Raw genomic sequence first — 19,438 nt, 5'->3', positions numbered from 1 at the left:
CTGCTACCTCCTGATGATTTCATCCCCCTTGTCCCGACCAATCAATGACCCTAATTTTTCAGCCCCTTGTCCTCCAAGATCCCCTTAAAAACTGTTGGCCAGGCCAGGTCCAGTGGCTCATGCCTGTAATCCCAGCAGTTTAGGATGCTGAGGTGGGTGGATCACCTGAGCCCAGGAGTTTGAGACCAGCCTGGGCAACATAGCAAGACTCCTTCTCTACTAAAAATGCAAAAATTAGCTGGATGCAGTAGTGAACACCTGTGGTCCTAAATAATCAAGAGGCTGAGGCAGGAGGATCACTTAAGCTCAGGAGGTCAAAGCTGCAGTGAGCCATGATCATGCTACTGTATTCCAGACTGGGCAACAGAGAAAACCTGTCTCAAACAAACAACTCTAGACCAGAACTCCTTAGGGAAATGGATGGAAGGGTTCCTTTCATTTCCTTGCTTGGCCACCCTGTGATCATTAAACTCTTTCTTTGCTGCAAACTCTGCTGTTTCAGTGTATTGGTCCTTACTGCACAGTGAGCATACAAACCTGGTGGTCCTGTAAGTCCTCTTTATTTTTCTCTGTTCATTCTTTCCATGGATAATTTAACTATTACCAATTTTAAATGTCACCTCTAAAGACACATCTACCTCTCTACCTTACTGAGCTTTTTTATAATGGAATTTTCTGTTTACTTTTCTAAGTGGACAAACAGTGTTGTGCTGACAGGCAGTTGTTAGGTTTTCTGTTTTTCTGTGATGGGAGTCAGTTTTGTGTGTAAATCAGTTATAATTATATAAAGTCATGATGAAGTCAAGGTCAAGTCCTTGTCTGGTCATACCAAGCTGAGAGAGAACACTACTTCTGTGGGAAAACTTGATCTACTCTACACCTTGGTCTTTATGAATTATAATGTTGCACAAGGCAGACATTGAATGGAGTGGGTCAGTAGTAAACCCATTTATAGCAAAGGTGAGCTTTGGAATGGAGACCCAGGCTGGCATTTTGTTGGTGCTCTTGCATTGATAATTGGGCGTGGTCACTTTTCCTGGGCCCAGGGGCTGGTGCCTTTGCTTCCTGAACAGTAAAGAGTATATAGACTTCTATTTTTTTCTCCCCAAAGTCTCTGCAAGGAGCATAGACTTCTAAGGCCCAGGTTGCTAGCAGCCTCCTACCAGGAGCTAAATAAATCATCTGGCAGCCAAGCAGAGCCCAGGGCAGTGTGGCATAAGGGCATAAAGTGTGGGTTTAGGCTCTATAGGAGGGGCCCTCTGAATCTTGGGCCTACCACTCTGCCAACCCTCCACCTCCTCCAGGTTTCATGAGCTCCCACTAGCATGCTCACCACCAGGGCTATAGCAATAGCCTTGGTACCTCTGGGGCCCAGGCCGTGGTGGTTGAGGTTCACGTAGGACTCCTCCATGTTCCGAATGAAGTAGGAAACAGGCACTACACCCACCAGCTTGCAGGCCTCCAGGTACAGCTCCTTTTGTCCAGTGGTGAAAAATTTCTCATCATCTGCAGAGAAGGATGGGCTGAAGTAGGATTTCTCTTCCACCTTTGCCTTCTCTCCCCTCTGGCCCCAGTGACATTCACTCACGTCTAGACTGTCCTCTGCCAGAGGATCTCTCCCGGTGGATATGTGCTAAGAAGCCTGCTCCTGTCTGGGAAGTCAGTCCACGGTGGGAGAGGGAGACTCTAACTCCAGAAAGTCCCAGATGAATGTTTCCCTTTGGGTAGGAGATGAGGCCCATGGTTTTAGGCCAGAAGCTTCCCTAGAAGTGAGCAGTGTGCTTCACCCCACCTACCCAGGTTGGCCACATCCAGTGATTGGTCATCAAGGACATAGAAGGCCCAAGCCCTCTTGCCCACCTTTGGACAATTCTGAAAGGCCAAATGCGGATGACTTTTGATGGTTGATGGAGTCTCCATTTCACTTTTAGTTTCATCGCCACTATCACAAGGTTGTGAGTCACGAAAAAACTTTACCAAAGACTTAGAGAGGCACCAATGTTTAAAAAGCCCAACTAGGACACAGTGGACTTCTCAAAATGGCAAACCAGTGAATATGGAAAGACCTCCACATCAGCGAGAAACAAGCATGCTTGCATGTGAATGGTCTTTTTTCTTTCAAAAGCTTGCATGTCATTTTCCTTATAAAAAGGACTGTCATCCTTGCTTTATTGACGACAAACCTAACCTCAAATAACACACAGTTGGTCAGTGCTAAAACCAGCTAACAGAAGTAGGGACTGCACCTTTCCATTCTAACCCCTGGGGGCCTTTATTTCTTAGGCTTTAGGCCAGCCTGGCCCATGGTCACTGGGCATCGGGCCTCCCTGGATTCTGGGTGCCCCACAGCTGTGTCCTCATTAGGCAAGTCCAGCCTATGGCAGGGCTTCCTGAGGCCAGCTGGCGTCTATGTCTGCATCTGTTTTTCCTTCAGATCCCAGGGCCTTTGGCCAACTCCGTCCCCCTCCAAACAATCTAAGGCTGACAATGGGAGCTTTGTTGGTGAAAGGACAAGTGCTTCACAGGGAAGCTGATTTTGCAAGCACAACTACAAATTAGACTTCTCTTTGGGAGGCTTGTACAGCAGCGCTTCTCAGCCTCAGCACTGCAGGTATTTTGGGCTGGATAATTCTGTTCTGAGGGCTGTCCTATACATAGTAGGGTGTTTAGTAGGATCCCTGGCGTGGACCCACAAGCTGCCAGTAGCAACCCCCCACCCCTAGTTTGCCCAATGTCCCCTTGGTGCAAAATTGCTTCCAGGTGAGAACCACTGTTGTGGAGAAAAACAGCTCATGGCAAGTGAGCAAACCAGGCTCGTCTCCCCCTCTTCTCTAGACTTACAGCCAGCACTGCTCCCAGCTGGCCCATTTCCCATGCCGTCCCTGCCCATTCCCAGTGTCTCAGCACCCACAGCAGGGGCACCAGGAGCCAGGGCTGCTGAGCCCCGAGTTACCATTCAGGACAGAGTTTTTGGTGCCACATTCAGCCATTAGAGGTTCCTGTTGGCAAAAGCAGGGAAGGTAACCCCCAGGTTTTGTCCCTGGGACGAATTCTGCTGGTTTTGATGCTGACCCTTTCTAGCTGTGTTCCCTATTGTTATATTTTATGGGCAGCTTGCGACAGTGTTAGCACTTGCTGCGGTCAGGGGAAGAGATGGGGAAATGAGATAGAAACAGGACCCTTTGGCCAAACATCCAGTGTTGTCCTTTGCTACCTTCTCCAACCACGTGAATGAAGTTGGGTGTTGGAAGCAACGTTAGCAACAGACTTGAAGTGGACAAGAAGCCACAGAAAGAGCAACAGGCTGCCTGGGGGTCAGTGGGGAGGAGGTCTGCGTAGAAATGTGAAGATGTATGTTGTATGTTGACCGTGGTGGGGAGGTTTATAAACTGACTCTATGCAGATGAACTTCACAGTTCAATTTGGCAGAACTGGCCTTCCTCCATCTCTGCTGCCTGTGAATCACTGACACTAGCCAGCTGCAAGGCCACAGGGGAGGAAGGGAAACTGGGCCAGCCTTGGCCTGGGAAGTTTGAGGCTGGCCCTGTCAGATGGAACCAGTGTAATTCTCCCCTTGCTTCACAAGTGTTCTCTTTCGATGCTTCCCTTCTTGGGGAAACTGGGAGGAGAGAGAGGGTGGAGGTGTTATTTGCATTAACAGAGTCTTTGTTTCAGCTCAGCCGGTCCCGATACCCAGGCATGCTTAGATTTATGAAGAAAAGTAGGGGAAACCAGAGCTCTAAGGTAAGCGTGGGAAAGTCACTGGGATGCAAGATAGGCCACAGAAACACTCCAGGGGCCTGGAATATGGAATACAGAAGGCAGGACCATCAGAGTGAGTCAAACACGGGATCAGCCAATGTGCTGGGCAAACTCCCGCTGTCCCTGGGCAATGCCTATAATCTCTTTAAGGCCCAGTTCCTCTTCTGTTGAAAACGGGCAAAGATGCCTACCTCCTAGGACTATTGCAAAGGTTGCATAGGATGCCCCACGTGGAAACATTTAGAAGATCAGAAAACTTTGTTTGTGTATTGATTCCGCTTTTAACAAGCCAACGTGAGGGCACTGCTCCTGAGGCAGGTGACAAGCGTGGGAAGCTGCAGCTGCTCTTCCCTGCCAGCCCGGAGAAGGACTCCAGGCAAAATCGAGCAGCCCTTTCTGCCACATTTCCTCCACAGGCCGTCCGCAGGGCACACTCTGGAAAGGAGTGAGATGACAGCTCCTGGAAACCAGATTTCTCCACCTTCTGAGGAGAAGCTGCCCTGACTGCCCCCAAATGCCCATGCTCACCTTCAATCTCCAGGTCTGTTTCCGAATTCTCCCGGGCTGGTTTCACTTTTTCGACAGTCGGCGGGGGTTCGGCCTCACAGTAGAGCATTTTATCGCTGCTCTGTTGTACTGGCTCAATTTCAATCTCATCTGGAAGAAAAAAACTCATCTCCTTGATGCCAGGAATAAAACCTGCCGGCCTCTCCAATAAAGCCTGCCGCTGCCGCCCCTCCATCTCTGCTCCCTTCCTCTGAGTCCCAGGTCCTCAAGGTGCCAAGCCCTGCCAGGGCAAGTCCACTCTACAAACCTCCCTTCCCCAATAGCCCTGGCTCCAGCTGCAGGGTCCACGGGAGCTTGTGAAACCAACTCCCTTCTGCTCCCTGGAGACCGGCTGCTCCTGCCCCCTTCCCTGTCTGAGGCCTGCCTTGGAGATCGGCTCCTTGCTCACACTTTCCACTTCTTATGTGTTTGGGTGGGTTTTGGGGTGTGCTGTTACTCTTTCAGGTGAAAGGGTGGGTCCCGATACACAGGCTTCCTTATTGTCAGGCGCAAATGGTGCCAGGGAGTATAAGGGGCAGGGCAGGGCAGGGGAGGTGGCAACTTAGGTCAAATAGAAAATAAAATGGACCAGGAGCAGTTCCAGAGAGCAAGAGAGAGAATTTGATTCCTAAGAATTTGACTTAGCTTCTCTTCCTTCCAATCTAACATTGATTTGTGATTAGGAAGAAGGAGGGGCTTGAAAATCTCTCTTGGGTCGAAATGAATTACTATGATTAATTCATAGTAATGAATTAATCATATTCATTGCTGGGAACAGAGCTCCCCTCACACCAGTCCTCTGCACTTGCTAGATGTGGTTTTACCACCTCTGGGCCATTGACCTGGGATCAGCCATAGGCTCCTGAAAGCCCTGGGCTTCTGGAAGCCACACATAAAATCCAGAGCTCAATCCTAAGGCATTGGCAGGACTCAGTAGTTTCAAGAAGCCATGCCATGCCTCTGAATGACCTGTCAGAATTTAGCCAACCTACTCATTGGGTGGGCTTAGCATTTGTGGCAGGGGTCCCAAGTTTTGACCACCCAGATTCTAGGATGGTGGGGTTCCTAATGAGTCCATGCAGGTCTTTCTTAATCCTTGTCCATAGACCCAGGTTCCAACATTTATCTCCCAGACTGTCTGGGATACACAGTACAGGTAGCAGTGACTTGGTAGTTGGAAGACAGACAGCAGCTTGGCTGTCAGACTGCTGAGTGCCCTTAGAAAAGTGATGAATTTCTGAGTGTTAATTTCCTTGTCAAACAATTTAGAATTCCATTCAACCAGTAGAATGCTGGTAAATATTTAACAATTGATTCTCCAGGAAAAAAAAAAACAAACAACACCAAAAACATCCTGATTTATAGCGTTAGCCAATTCACGTGGTGTAAATATTCCCAATGTGGCTGATTTCAAACTACAAATATGGTATCAACCAGGCCACACAATAAAAATTAAAGCTGGCTAGAGCCAGTATGAGGTAGTTGTGGCATAGCACTGCAGCCAATTCTTCCTGTTTGCCAAGCCCTGAACCCAAGTCAGTATAACAAATCATCCTACTTCTAGAGGGTCCCAGGTGAGGGAAGAAGTGGGCTTCAGGGTCCTGTGATCACTAGGTGTCGTACTGAGGCAGCAGGGACGGGCCTGAGTGGTGAGAGATGGGATGCCCTTTCACCTTCTGTCTCAGGCTGAAGAGGCTTGTCATTGTCCATGGTGCCAGGACCCTCTTGAGGGCAGCTGCCAACTTCTTGCCACCTCTCGACTGCTTCCCTAAGAAGCACACCTGTCCATTCACCTCTGTCTCAAACTCTGTGAACTTCCTTCACGTGGGGACATCCCAGGGGAGCCTGCAGTTATCCTTCCCTCCCAGCAAGCCCTGGGAAGAGTGGGCTTTGATGGGAATTGGATGTGCATGAATTTGACCCCAACTCTGTCTGGGAGAGATAGCTACTTCTCCAGCTCATCCGGGAGAGTGGGACTGCTCTATTGATGGGAGCCCTGTCCAAAGGATCCCCATCTGCCTGTGACTTTGTGACTCAGGAGCCACTTTCATTTCATCTTCAACATTCCGTGACCTCATGCAGTCATTGTGATTCACATGGTGGACCTGGCAACAGCAGGCTTCCCGCCCTCTGGGTGGTTCTGGCAGGTACCTGTACTCATATGTCTACTGGGGCCAAGCCCAGGCTTGGCTGTGAGTGCTCAGGTGCTGTGGGGGGGAGGGGGGGGCCTCTCAATGGTGTTGTATTTCCCTCTGAGTCAGGATCCAACCCAAGCCCCTTAATTAGGTGACTGTGAAGAGCTGCCATCATGTTCTTCTCGCAAGAGAGCTGTGCTTCAGGTATGAAGTATTTCAGTGATGGGTGAAGTCAGTTTTCTTCTGCCCAGCTCTTCTTCCTTTTTTCTTTTCCCCATGGGAGAGCATCTTAACCTTGGAGCTGAAGATCAAAAGCAAAGCACAATGAACATATGTCCTATCACTACAGTTTGTTGCAGCCAAAGCATTGTTTAATCCAAACTACGGGGCTGCCTACCTTGAGACCATTCAACCAGCGTTCCCACACTCGGCCATTCTCACATGTGTTGGAGTTGAAGTCCAGTTGCAGTTTGGTTTTGGGAGAATCTGGAGGCACATTTGTTCTTTCTTGATAAGTTTTCAGGACATCAACGGTCAGGTCAGTGACTGGAGGGTTTGAGGATGTCAAAATTCCTTTTTTTTTTTTTTTTTTTGCTACTCAGAATGAGGAAGATCTAGAAATGTGTGCGAGGAAAACATGATTAGAACCATGGATCAAAAGAAATATGTATACCTGAGGTGTTACTTATTCCTTCAAGCATTCATGCTGAGAAATACTTATTGAGTCTCTATTACGTACGGGCGCTAAAATAGGCACCACTGTGGGGAAGGGATGCAGACATGATTAAGACAGGACTCTTTTAAGGCATGTGCAATGCATGATAGAAATTGACAGGGCCACCCTAGGGTGAGGGTCCTGGGCAAATATTTTTGGCAGAGTTCTTGCTCGTATAAACAATTTGAGTCACCCTAAATCGGCATGGCAGCACCATTCTGGTGGCCCAATCTCATGTGGTCCTTCTAAAGAAATACCAAACAGGCCAGAGAGAGTGATCAGCTCCTAGGATGATCAGGTAGACATGAGTCCTGGTGATCCTCAGGGCATCTGGCTGGCCAACACTATTGCAGAGGATAGGGAAGCATTAAGAGGGAGAAAGAGGGATCGGAGAGCATGTGTGTCCTGGTCTAGGGCTCTGGGTGCTCTACTCAGACGGCACCATCTGGTCTCAGGTACTGAAGGGTGAGTGAGAAAATCTAGAGGTAGGTGCTCCAACTAAGCCACTGGATAGAGGCACCACCAGCCTGGATCCCACAGCAGCAGGGAAACTGAGAAGGGTCTTTGGGGAAATGCGCTGGGAGTTCAGGGGAGGGTGAGGTTTCTTCACATTGGGGAAATTGCGTGGGCTCTGGACAAGTAGAGTCTGGGGAAAAGGCATTTCCAGGAGGTCAGGATGAAGGAAGGCAGCAGATCCCCACGTAGGAGTGCAGGCTATGAAGACAAGTAGCAGAAGGGGAGGCCACCAGGGCCAGGGCAGCTTCAGGGAGAGATCCGAATGCAATTAAAAGGCAATAGGGAGACAATGAAGATTTTTGAACAGGAGAGTGACATCATCAGATATTTTCTTTAGAATGGTGGACAGCAATATTTTTTGCATAATAATCAATTCTGGAAAAAATAAAAATGTTTAAGGACAATAATTAAAAAAGAATTTTTTTTTTTGAGACAGAGTCTCGCTCTGTCACCCAGGCTGGAGTGCAGTAGTGCGATCTTGGTTCACTGCAACCTCTGCCTCCCGGATTCAGGCGATTGTCCTGTCTCAGCCTCCTGAGTAGCTGGGATTACAGGCGTGTGCCACCACGCCTGGCTAATTTTTGTATTTTTAGTAGAGACAGGGTTTCACCATGTTGGCCAGGCTGGTCTTGAACTCCTGACCTCAGGTGATCCGCCCACCTCAGCCTCTCAAAGTGCTGGGATTACAGGAGTGAACCACCACGCCCAAACGTGTATGCCCATTTTGAATTCCCACCAGGAATGTATGACAGCACTAGTTGCTCCACATCCTTGCCAATATTTACCATTTCCAGTTTTTGGTTTTGTTCTTCCATTCTAGTAAGTGTGTAGTGGTATTTCATGGTGGTTTTAATTTGCATTTCCCGAATGGTTAATGATGTTGAGCATCCTTTCGTATGCTTATTTGCCATTTATATATTTCCTTTGTTCTTTGTTCAGATCTTTTGCTCATTTCATTTTATTTACTATTTTTTTTGAGATGGAATTTCGCTCTTGTTGCCCAGGCTAGAGTGCAATAGTGCGATCTTGGCTCACCGCAACCTCCACCTCCTGGGTTCAAGCGATTCTCCTGCCTCAGCCTCCCAAGTAACTGGGATTACAGGCATGCACCACCATGCCTGGCTAATTTTGTATTTTTAGTAGAGATGGGGTTTCTCCATGTTGGTCAGGCTGGTCTCGAACTCCCAACCTCAGGTGATCTGCCTGCCTCAGCCTCCTAAAGTGCTCGGATTACAGGTGTGAGCTACCATGCCTGGCCCTTTTGCTCATTTTAAGTTGGGTTGTTTATTTTTTTATTGCTGAGTTTGGCAAATTCTTGATATATTCTGGAAATAAGTCTTTTGTCAGAAATGTGATTTGCAAATATTTTCTCTCAGTCTGTGGCTTGTCTTCTCATTCGCTTAACATGTCTTTCACAGAGTAAAAGTTTTAATTTTAATAAAGCCAAATTTTGTCAAAATTTTACAAATATTATCTTTTTTTTCCTATTATGGATCACATTTTTGGTGTCATATCTAAAATTTATTTGCCTACCCCAAGGTCATGCGGATTTTCTCCTGTTTTGTTCTAGAAGTTTTATAGTTTTGGCTTTTGCATTTAGGTTTATGATCCATTTAATTTTTTTTATTGTCATGAAATATATATGATAAAATTTGCCATTTTAACCATTAAATTTAACATTTTAAAGTGTACAATTCAGTGAGTTTAAGTATATGCACAATGTTGTGCAACCGTCATCACCATCTATTTCCAGAACTTTTCCTGCGACCCATTTTGAGCTAGTTTTTGTATAAGGTGTGAAGTTATAGGTTGAGATTCATTTGTTTCACATGTGGACGTTCAATTGTTCCATCGCCATTTATTGAAAAGACTATTCTTTTGCCATTTAATTGTCTTTTGACCGTTGTTGAAAATCAGCTGAATTTGTATCTTTTCAATTTTGTTGTGGGGCTAGTATTTCAGAAACCACATAACCAGCATGTGCTGTACCCTCTGATTAAACTGTTGTGCTTTTGAACTACTGGTTTGTGAGGTAAGCCATCATGGTACTGAGAGGTGGGTCTGAAAGCAGTTAGGGGTGGGAGGTGCATTGATTGTACAGTTAATCCAAGGAGCTTGGCTTACATTTTGAGGACAGTGGGAGTTTGCAGTAAAAGGTCTTAGGCAGCAGTGACCTGATATGATTCACAGAGTGGAAAGATTGCTCTGGCTGCAGTGTGGAAAATGGATCGAGGTAGGGGAGAATCAACACTAGTCAGGAGTGGCTGGAGGAAGTGGAGCCATTGAATAAATACAAAGAAGGCCAAACCACATGGATTTGGGAATCAATCAGATATATAAGAGAAAGCGGAGAAGAAAAAAGCAGGGGCCAGGATAGCTCAGTACATGGTTGTGCCACTCCTAAAGGAGAGAACAAAGGAGCTGGGGCAGGGGTCTTTTGGAGGATGGTGGCGGGGAGGTGATGAGTACAGCTTTGGCTGGGTTGAGTCTTTGAGTTGCCGCTGGGGTGCCCACTGGGAGAGATCCACAGGCAAAAAGATTTATGGGTCTGTGGCCCAGGAAAAGGATTTGGGTTAAAAATGTAGATGTGTGAGTTGTCAGCATATGGACGGTATTTGAAGCCATTGGAGTGGTGAGACTTTCCCAAGAAGGGACAGTGGAGTAAGACGAGGGGAGAGGCCAAAGGAGAAATCCTAGGAACATCATCAGGGAAAGGATGGTGGTGAGAGGAACAGAAGTGAAGGACACAAGGATAGGACATCCACCAAGACAAGCGGAAAACAAGAATGTCACAGAAACCAAGGGAAGAGAATCTTACAAGAAGGGGGAAGTTATGCAAAATTACAGAATATTCAACAAATAATAATGCCTAGGGCATGTTCTTTCTGCAGGACCCTACTATCCTCAACAAGGAAAGCATCAGGAACAGTGAGGAGGGAGTTTTGGTGTCATAATGGTGATGGAAGCTATATCTCAGTGGAATGAGCATGAATAAGAGTGAGGAATTGTAGACAGCAGCTGCAGACAACTCTTGCAAGAAGATTGGCTGTGAGAGGTGGGAACGCAGGGGCTAGCTGGAGGGGACCTGTCACTGAAGGAGGGCTTCTTGACAGGAGTGATTTGAGCATGCTTAAATGTTGATGAGAAGGGGTCAGTGAAGGAAAGGAAAGGGGTAGTAGAAGGAGCATCATCTCAGATGAGGCGGGCGGGAGGGGGTCCGGAGCATGGTGGAAGTGCCAACTGCTGTGTTGGGAGAAGAGGAAAAGTTGGTTAGAGATGCTGGTCAATGCATTGTTGTGGCAACAGGGAGTAGAGAATTTACACTTGGTGGCTCTATTTTTTTCTCTAAAGTTGATGGGGAGATAATCTCCTGAGAGCAAGAAGGGAGGCAATAGGGCAGAAAGTTTGAGAAGAATGATCGTTGTGAGAATGGGAGAGAAAGCTAATTAAAGAGCATAGAATTGCTGGGGAAGGTTGCGGGCAGAAGAGAGGTTGGAGACTAGCACACTAATGGCCTCAATCTTTGGGGTTGGTAATTTTATTCATTGTTGCTCAGCAGCCCAGATGTAAGAGCCAAGAATAGTTTTACTGACCTACGCAGATATAATCCAAGAACAGTGGGCAGGAGAGTTGATGATATTGGGAAGAGTGATTTAAAAGAGGGGTCATGGGAATTCCATGTTGGAAAGAGAAAGAAATGATGACTGAGGGAAAGCTTGAGAAGGACAGAATAGAGAAATCAAGGGTTTGATGGAGTTAAAAGAAAAGATGAAGTAGAAGTGGGAGAGGCAGAAAGCCATGAGAAAGCCATTAGAGTGGGTGTGTGAATTTATGATTTCAGAGGGGAAAAGTGCCCAGTAATGACATATCCAAGGTGAAGCCAGGGAAGGGAGTGTCTGAAGTACATGGAAATGGAGGTCATTGAGGAGGTCATGGCAATGAGTGTCCAGGGCTTAGAATGGCTCATCCACACTGGTGACAGGAGGACTAGAGGTAGGGAAGAAGACTGTGAGTCCAGGGCTGAAGTTTCAAGGAATCGGGGAGTGGGCAGGAGGTCAAGGAAAGTTAAGGGTGAGGTTGGGGTAAACATTGATGAGTGCCTGATAAATCTCTAATGAACACATGGATGCATGAATCAGTGAATAAGTGAGCAAATGAATGCATTAATTCAGACTAATCTGGCACATTCTGGGAATACCTAGCCATAAATCTTGAGATTCCCAAAGAAAACACTAGGCTCAGAGAAGGCAGATTACTAAGAGTGTAGGGGCCTCAGGTTATCATAAGAGTTGAAGATGAGCAAATCTTTTCAGCCTATCCTATCTGAGAAGCTGTTTGCACTCTCTAGAACAGCCCATGTTCAGTACGGTAGCTATTAGCTCCTTGCAGTATTCAGGACTTGAAATACGGCTAGTCCAAATTCAGATGTGATGTCCAAGTAAAATACACACTGGATTTTGAAGACTTAGTACAAAAAAAGAACATAAAATATCTCATCTTGAACTATTGATTACAAGTTAAAATACAAAATTTTTGGATCTATGGGGTAAAATAAAATATTATTAAATTAATTTCACTTGCTTTATAAATTGATTTATTTTTACTTTTTACATGAGGCTACTAGAAAATTTTAAATTACATATGTGGTTCACAATATATTTATTTTGAGCAGCACTGTTCCAGGCATTGGTCAGTAGCCTCTGTAATCCTGAAGAAAGCACTATGCTGCCACAATATTTGCACATGTTCAACCAATAAGTTAATAAATGCAGCCACTCTGTTGGAATTCCACATATATTTGTTGTCATAAGTAAAATTTTAGCCCTCAAGGGCTTAAATTTCTTATGGACTGGAAATTTCCCTTTAAGAGAGCATCTTAAGTCTCTCAAAGTATTGCAAAACCTCCCACTTGCTCCATTAGATAGGTTCTGCACCCTGGAAACCATGGTAGTGATGGATGCAGGTGCTCATACTTGTCTTCATTGTTAGCACAGCTGGAATGAATTGAGGGAATCGTGTCTCTTCTTGGGATATTTCTGACACAATGAGGCTGGAGACTGTGCAGATTGCACTTGTAATTTTCCTCTGACTGGGGAAGCCTAAGGCTCAACTCCTTCAGGCCAAGTCTCCTTGGAACCTGTAGTTATTGGCTTGCTTAGTAATACCCATTACAATTTGGAGGGCAGGAGCCCTATTTTAGCCAGAAATTGTGGAAGAAGATCCTACCTCAGCCACGTCCGGAGCTGCTTTTCTGCCCAAATCCAAAAATGTAATAATAAACATTGAGAGTTTATGCTGGGTCAGGCACAGTGAGGAAACTGAGGCCCCAAGAGCTTAGGCAACCTGAGAGGTTCCACAGGTTAAAAAGTAGCAGAGCCAGGATTTCAAGTCAGGTGGTCTAACTCCAAAGCTTGTGATCCTCATATCACCCTACACCTTCCAACACGGCTGATTATGGACCAGGAAACAAAAAGAGGGAAGCCTCACTTAACTGGCCGCAGAAAAAGCCTCTGAAAGAACATGGATCAGTTGGGCTGACACATTGTGCCCACACATGTGCATTGAACAGCCCAGTTGAGACTGGATCCTTTAGCAGAGGTTCCCAAACCGTGCATTGGAATAAGTAAGTGTTTAAGGGCCTCATTCCAGGGCTGCTAAATCAGAACCCTGGGAGTAGGGCCTAGAAATTTGTATTTTGAAAGCATTTTCCCAGTGGAGATAAGGGAACCATTACCCTTGATTAGGATCTGATTTGGAACTTGGACTTCTGGATAACTCATGGTACAAAATGGAAGGAGGGTACAAGGAGGGTTTTACTTAAGCCACATCAAAGGAGGGGGCCTGACCTCGGGAGCGCCTTTGGTAGATCCACCATTTGTGCACTAATTTCTAAGCAGCTTCCCAACCTTCAGATTGCTGGGCCTCTGTTTCATCTCAAACAAAGGGATGAGTGCTGTTGCCTGAAGGCAGGCAGACATTGCCACCTCTAGAACTAAGGGTAAGTAGTGGGAAGGCCACAATACTAACCCTCTCCTTCTTCCTCCTTTTAGCCTTTCAGTGTTATGATGTACCCAGCTGGTCCAGGATCTGGTGACTCCCCAGAAGGCTTCCCTGAACAACCAAGGCTCCAGCCACAAATTGGAAATCGCACAACTCAGACACTGGGTACTGAAACTGGGTGCATTGTCCAGTCCCTCCTTCAGAGCCTGTTTGGGGTAGAAGATTGGGGGAGGGGGACTGGGGAAGAGAGACTCAAAGAGGTCGCAGGGTGGCACAGAAGTGATGGCAGAACTGGCCTTCATTTAGTGACATATGCTTTGTTCAACCAGTCAATAAAGGCTTATGTGGTGGCTAGTAGTGCTAGCGAATGCAGATTCGGCCGCTTGCAAAACCAATGAGCAATGGTATGGTAGAAGGAGACTGACTTTATTATAAACCAAAGCTAGCAGTGCGGAAAAACGATCCAGGCTTTTGCTTTAATGGAACTGCTTCACATTTCCAAGCAAAATGCGAGGCTTTAAGAAGTTTTGGCATGGAGGGTATGCAAGGGGTGAGGCAGTGCAGGTCTTCATGACGAGTTCTGATGACTTGTCTTGAGTTACTGCCCATCTGGTGAATGGGCTGGCATCATCTTGGGCTGGGCTGAGTTATAAATTAACTGTAGCCTTGAAGCAATCTCCTGGTGGAGGAGATTTCCACAGATGCCTATATTGTTTCAAGATTTAGTCTCTGGAACTTTAAAGCAAACATACAATTAGATATGCTAACAGTGTGTATGAGGGGTGCTGGGGTGTCGGGGGGTGCCTAGTGGTTAACTGAACAAAAATAAAGAAATAAAATAATATAACAAGAATATAACTTTCAAGCTGGGTACTTGGTTACAGTAGGTGCTTGGATTGTATTAGAGATACCTCAAGGTGAGCAAACAACCAGCCAGAACTGGTCCCTGGCCTTGTGGAAGTTTCCCTCTTCTCTCTCTCTCCTCTCTCCCTTCCCTCTCTCCTCTCTTTGTCCTCCCTCTTTCTCGACTCCCTTACCAATGGGAAACCCTGTTTTTCTAGATTAGGGAAAAGAAGGCCCATTTAGAAAGTAGGGAAGGAGACAAAATCTTACTTCCTGAAGCAAGGTAGGACTCAATTTGTGACCTAGAATCTGAGACAGGGAAGTAGAGGCAGGAAAACGGGGAAAATGGGGGAATAACTCCCTTGCTTTCTGGGTTGAGAAGGGCTAGAAGTCAAGGTTAAGTGGAGCCTTAGAGAAAGTCCAGCTCTTCATTTTACAGGTGAGGAAACTGAGGGGCGGAGAGGCTATAGTGTGGTCACAAGGTGGACACCTAGTCAGCTGCAGAAGTGGGAATAAACTGTGGCCTTTGAATAACACTATGGGGCCTCCAGTGAGGCGCTCAATTTTAATTCGGGAAGCCTGGGTGGCAGCCGGGAGCTAGGGGAGGCTAGTTGCCATGGGAACCGGCTCCTCCCACTTCCTGCGTGCGCACCCGTAGACCTACGCTCCCAATAAAGTTGTTGTTGAAGCGCGGCGGCGGCACCACGTGGGCCGGACCGGGCCGGGGGCGGGGCCGAGCTGAGAAAGGCTCTGCTGGCTGCAGTGAGGAGCGGAGGCGGGCGCGGGCGGCCGGCCATGATCGCGTCGTGCTTGTGTTACCTGCTGCTGCCGGCCACGCGCCTCTTCCGCGCCCTCTCAGGTACCGGCCAGGCGTACCGACAGACAGGAGCCCGGCCGGGGCCCACCTCTGCGGGGCTCCGCGGGCCTGGGGCGGCGTGCGGTTGGCCGGGCCTCACGACTACCGTGTCCCGGGCAGTGCCGAGGTGTAGGGGGGCGGTTCTGAGCCCCTGCCCCGCGGGCCCCTCCTGACCCCACGAGGCCTGGACCTGGCCGACGTCCCTCGTGGGCGGCCCCTCCTGCGCCTGTTGTCAGATGGCGTCCGGCCGCGGTTAAGGTGGAGAGGAGCTGTGGACGGGCAGGGCCCTTTCCTGGCCCTGGGGGTGCAGAGAGATTGTGGGGTCGGCCAAGTCAGCACCCCGGGGGGTCGAGAAGGGGTAGTAGCTCGGACCTAGGCGAGTGCCCAAATTCTCAGCGGGCGAGGCGGATCGGCTCTGGGAGGTTTATGGCCGAAGTACTGGACGCACCGATCTTCCCCAGGTTAACTTCACACTCACCTTTCACTGCCACCTGGCAGCTCTCGCTCTTCTCTCACCGGTGTCTTTGGTTGAAAAACGGACGTTCAATCAGAGACACATTTAGATCTCATCTTTGGAGCATTCCTGCCCCCACTCCCGGCGGTTTAGAGGGAGATGTGCTGGGGTGGGGGCAATGCCCAGTCGATACCTCAAAGAGGGGGTGGTTATTTCGTTACTGTTTCATAATTTGTCTGCATTCTCTATTCCTGGGCTTTGAAATTACAGAGGGTTTTATGCGACCATCAGTTTCTGAGACCCCATGGAACTCGCAGACTTTTTGCCTTTAATTTGTGGGACAGGACCAAGAAGTACTTAGGAATGAGGGCTCCAATTGTATATTCTGTGGTTTTCCTTTGCGGAACTTTACACAATTGATACGCAATGTGTGTGTCATTGATAATATATATTTCATATAGAAATATTTTAAATTTTACTGTGTATCTGCCGTTAGAATGCAAACTTCAGGAGGGCAGGGCCACGTCCATTTTGTTCGCTGTATCTCTGGTGTTAACACATTGCTTGGTATATAGTAGGCACTCAGTGAATTCAGGAATGTCTTGTGTGTCCATATTTCTGAGGAATGTGGGAAACTCCACAGAAGTAATTGTTTTCAGAGAACTAAACATATTCTTTTAACTATGTTGCTGTTATTCCTGGAGCTCTTCTAATGCCTTAGTGATATAGTATACTAGTCCAGAGGTTTCCAGACCAGTAGAGTTCTAGGGATCTCAGAGGAGGGCCCCCCACCTACACATTACAGTAGTCCCACTTATATTTACTTGGCATATTTGGTTTCCAGATAAGATTTTTAAAAAACAAAAGCATTCTGCTGCTGAAAATCCACCACCACCACCACCACCAAAAGACATCTGCCAAAATTGAAAGCCAGTAACTTCGTGCATGCGAACCAAAGAACCTCTGCCATCTGGTATACACAGAGGATGTTTCAAGTGGCAGATAATTAGGAAGTCCTTGAGATGAAAGCCCAACGACCCAGCCCATACATAGGTTTAGAGCAGGGTTTCTCAATCTCAGCACTGTTGACGTTTTGGACCGGATCATTTGTTGTGGGTCTGTCCTGTGAATTGTTGGAAGTTTAGCAGCGTCTCTGTCCTCTAACCACTAGATGCCAGTAGCAGTGCTGCAGTTGTGACAACCACAGTGTCTCTGAACGTTGCTAAATGTCTTCCGAGGGCAAAATCACCGTGGTTAAAACTATTGTTTAGAAGGAATAAATATACATAGACCCCAAACAAGATATTTGAACCGTCTTTCAATATTTGAGCCACTTTTAAGTTTTCTTCCCTTTAAAAAAAAATTGCCAATAAAATGAGTCTAGTGATTGAGGGCCAGCATCGTGCATGTCACTCGTCCTGTGCTGTAAATAAATGGTTGAGTGTGTGAGTGTGGGAGTTGTTTGCTCTAACCAAAATACTGTGCTCAGAGTTTGGGGGCTCTAATTTTAGAGTTTTTTCCCACGTTCTTTCTTGCCTGTTGGTGGTCATTTGTAGCTGCAGTAGCAGAGGTCAGCTGTCTCTTACTGTCAATTGTTGGCACCTTGTAATTTATAGCCTCTGATGTGTTGTGGAATGGGAAAGCAGATAATGAAGTTTGTGAAGATTTTATTACAATAAGTAGCTTTGAGAAAGGCTTAAGGGCCCTTGCTAAGATGTAAATTGTATAGATTTTTGAGACTATCTACTTTAGGACTTTTTCTTTTGGAATACATTCATAGATTAGGGAATTTATACAGCTGGAAAAGCTCTTAGAGATTATCTAGTTCAAACTTCTCTTGTCTCTATTTTTTTAAATTTAAAATTTATTTTTTTTCAATTTATTTATTTATTTTTTTGAGATGAGGTCTCACTTTGTCTCCCAGGCTGGAGTGCAGAAGGGCAGTCATAGCTCACTGCAGCCTCGACCTGGGCTCAAGCAATCCTCTCATTTGAGCCTCCCAAGTAGTTAGGACCATGGGCATGTGCCACCGTACTTGGCTAATTTTTAATTTTTTGTAGAGATGAAGTTTCGTTATGTTGCCCAGGCTGGTCTCTAACTCCTGGCCTCAAGCGATCCTGCTGCCTCTGCCTCTGCCTCCCAAAGTGCTGGGAGCCACCACGCCTGGCCTCTTGTCCCCATTTTACAGTCAAGAGTAACTCCATCTGACTAGGGGCATTGCTCAAGGTCAGTTTTATTAATTTTGGTGCTAGATCATAACCCACAGTTCTGATTAACAGTCACTTGCTGGTTCCAATGTAATGTGGTTCTTAGAACCAAAGAGTTTGTTAATAGTAGTCTTAACTAAGTCACGTAAAAGGAGTGTGGTTATATGTGCCCATCTGTGTTCTAGATTATGTGAGACAGCTGTTCTTTCATGCACTGAATATTTATCAGATCCCTGCCATATAAATTAGTCAACACTTGTAAAGAACAGTGCCTGGCACATAGTGAATACTTTGCCGTGATGATGATGATGATGTCCAGGCATTAAGGTGGGCAGGCCCAGTGATGGTAAAATGGTGAGCAAGGTGGATATGGGTCTTGCTTTTATTGGGCTTATGTTTTAGTTGGGAGAAGAGTGTGGGTTGGATGACAGTCTTATAACCTGGTATTTTGGCTTTCCTCCTAGATGCTTTCTTCACATGTCGAAAAAATGTCCTTCTGGCGAAGAGCTCATCCCCCCAGGTAGAGGGCGACTTTGCCATGGCCCCTCGGGGCCCTGACCAGGAGGAATGTGAGGGCCTGCTGCAGCAGTGGCGAGAAGAAGGGTCGAGCCAGGTGCTCTCAACTGCAAGTGAGGGGCCCCTTATAGATAAAGGACTAGCCCAGAGCAGCCTGGCACTTCTGATGGATAATCCTGGAGAAGAGAATGCTGCTTCAGAGGACAAGTGGTCCAGCAGGCAGCTGAGTGACCTTCGGGCAGCAGAGAACTTGGACGAGCCTTTCCCTGAGATGCTAGGAGAGGAGCCACTGCTGGAGGTGGAGGGGGTGGAGGGCCCCATGTGGGCAGCTATCCCCATGCAGTCGGACCCCCAGTATGCAGACTGTGCTGTCCTCCCAGTGGGTGCCGTGGCCCCAGAGCAGTGGGAAGAGGACCCGGCGGTGTTGGCCTGGAGCATAGCACCTGAGCCTGTGCCCCAGGAAGAGGCTCCCATCTGGCCCTTTGAGGGCCTGGGGCAGTTGCAGCCTCCCCCAATGGAAATACCATATCATGGTGAGTCTGACAACTGGTTGAGTGAGCCAAGGGAGCAGGGTGTCTCAGGTGTGGGCAGAGCCATTGCTAAAGAGAAGATTCTATGGTAGGGAGCTCTGCCACTGCTTCTATTTTTTCTAAGAATCTTGGCGTGTCAGATCTAGAGGGTCCTTACGGATCATCTCATCCAGCCCCATGGTTTTAAAGGTGAAATAATCACAAGGCAGAGAGGTAACAGAACATGACTAAAGTCATAAAGCCAGGTAGGGGAAGAACTGAAAGCATACTCTAGTTCTGATTCTCCACAATGTCATTTCTCTGGTGGTAACCCTAGGGCTTTCTGGGGTTAGGGATGGAGAGGTCTCAGGGCCTCTAC

General features: G+C 47.1%; 2 protein-coding genes across 17 annotated transcripts in view; one reads left to right on the top strand and one right to left on the bottom strand.

The window, feature by feature from the left end:
* LRRC74A (leucine rich repeat containing 74A) overlaps positions 1 to 6,375 on the bottom strand; it is a 44,058-nt gene extending 37,683 nt beyond the window's left edge. For 5 of the 11 annotated variants that reach the window (XM_054530871.2, XM_054530873.2, XM_054530872.2 and 2 more), the window contains exons 1-3: positions 5,982 to 6,368; positions 4,291 to 4,419; positions 1,334 to 1,506 (exon numbers count right to left, since the gene is read on the bottom strand). In XM_054530871.2, coding sequence (XP_054386846.1) covers positions 1,334 to 1,506; positions 4,291 to 4,419; positions 5,982 to 6,018 — 339 coding nt within the window. In that variant the 5' untranslated portion in view covers positions 6,019 to 6,368. Of the gene's footprint in view, positions 1 to 1,333; positions 1,507 to 4,290; positions 4,420 to 5,981 lie in introns of those variants that run through there. The other 6 variants (XM_054530875.2, XM_054530877.2, XM_054530869.2 and 3 more) reach the window with 5 other exon arrangements.
* A 52-nt stretch (positions 6,376 to 6,427) lies between these two features.
* The window catches only part of ANGEL1 (angel homolog 1), a 35,598-nt gene continuing 22,587 nt past the window's right edge, over positions 6,428 to 19,438 (top strand). Inside the window, exons 1-4 of one of the 6 annotated variants that reach the window (XM_054530864.2) lie at positions 6,452 to 6,647; positions 6,793 to 6,981; positions 13,725 to 13,839; positions 18,499 to 19,083. In XM_054530864.2, coding sequence (XP_054386839.1) covers positions 13,737 to 13,839; positions 18,499 to 19,083 — 688 coding nt within the window. In that variant the 5' untranslated portion in view covers positions 6,452 to 6,647; positions 6,793 to 6,981; positions 13,725 to 13,736. The other 5 variants (XM_054530866.2, XM_054530865.2, XM_024231617.3 and 2 more) reach the window with 5 other exon arrangements.

This window comes from Pongo abelii, chromosome 15 (genome assembly GCF_028885655.2).
Source record: "Pongo abelii isolate AG06213 chromosome 15, NHGRI_mPonAbe1-v2.0_pri, whole genome shotgun sequence".
NCBI lineage: Eukaryota > Metazoa > Chordata > Mammalia > Primates > Hominidae > Pongo > Pongo abelii.
Note: the sequence above shows the minus strand (reverse complement) of the source record. Positions and strands in the feature narration are given on the sequence as shown.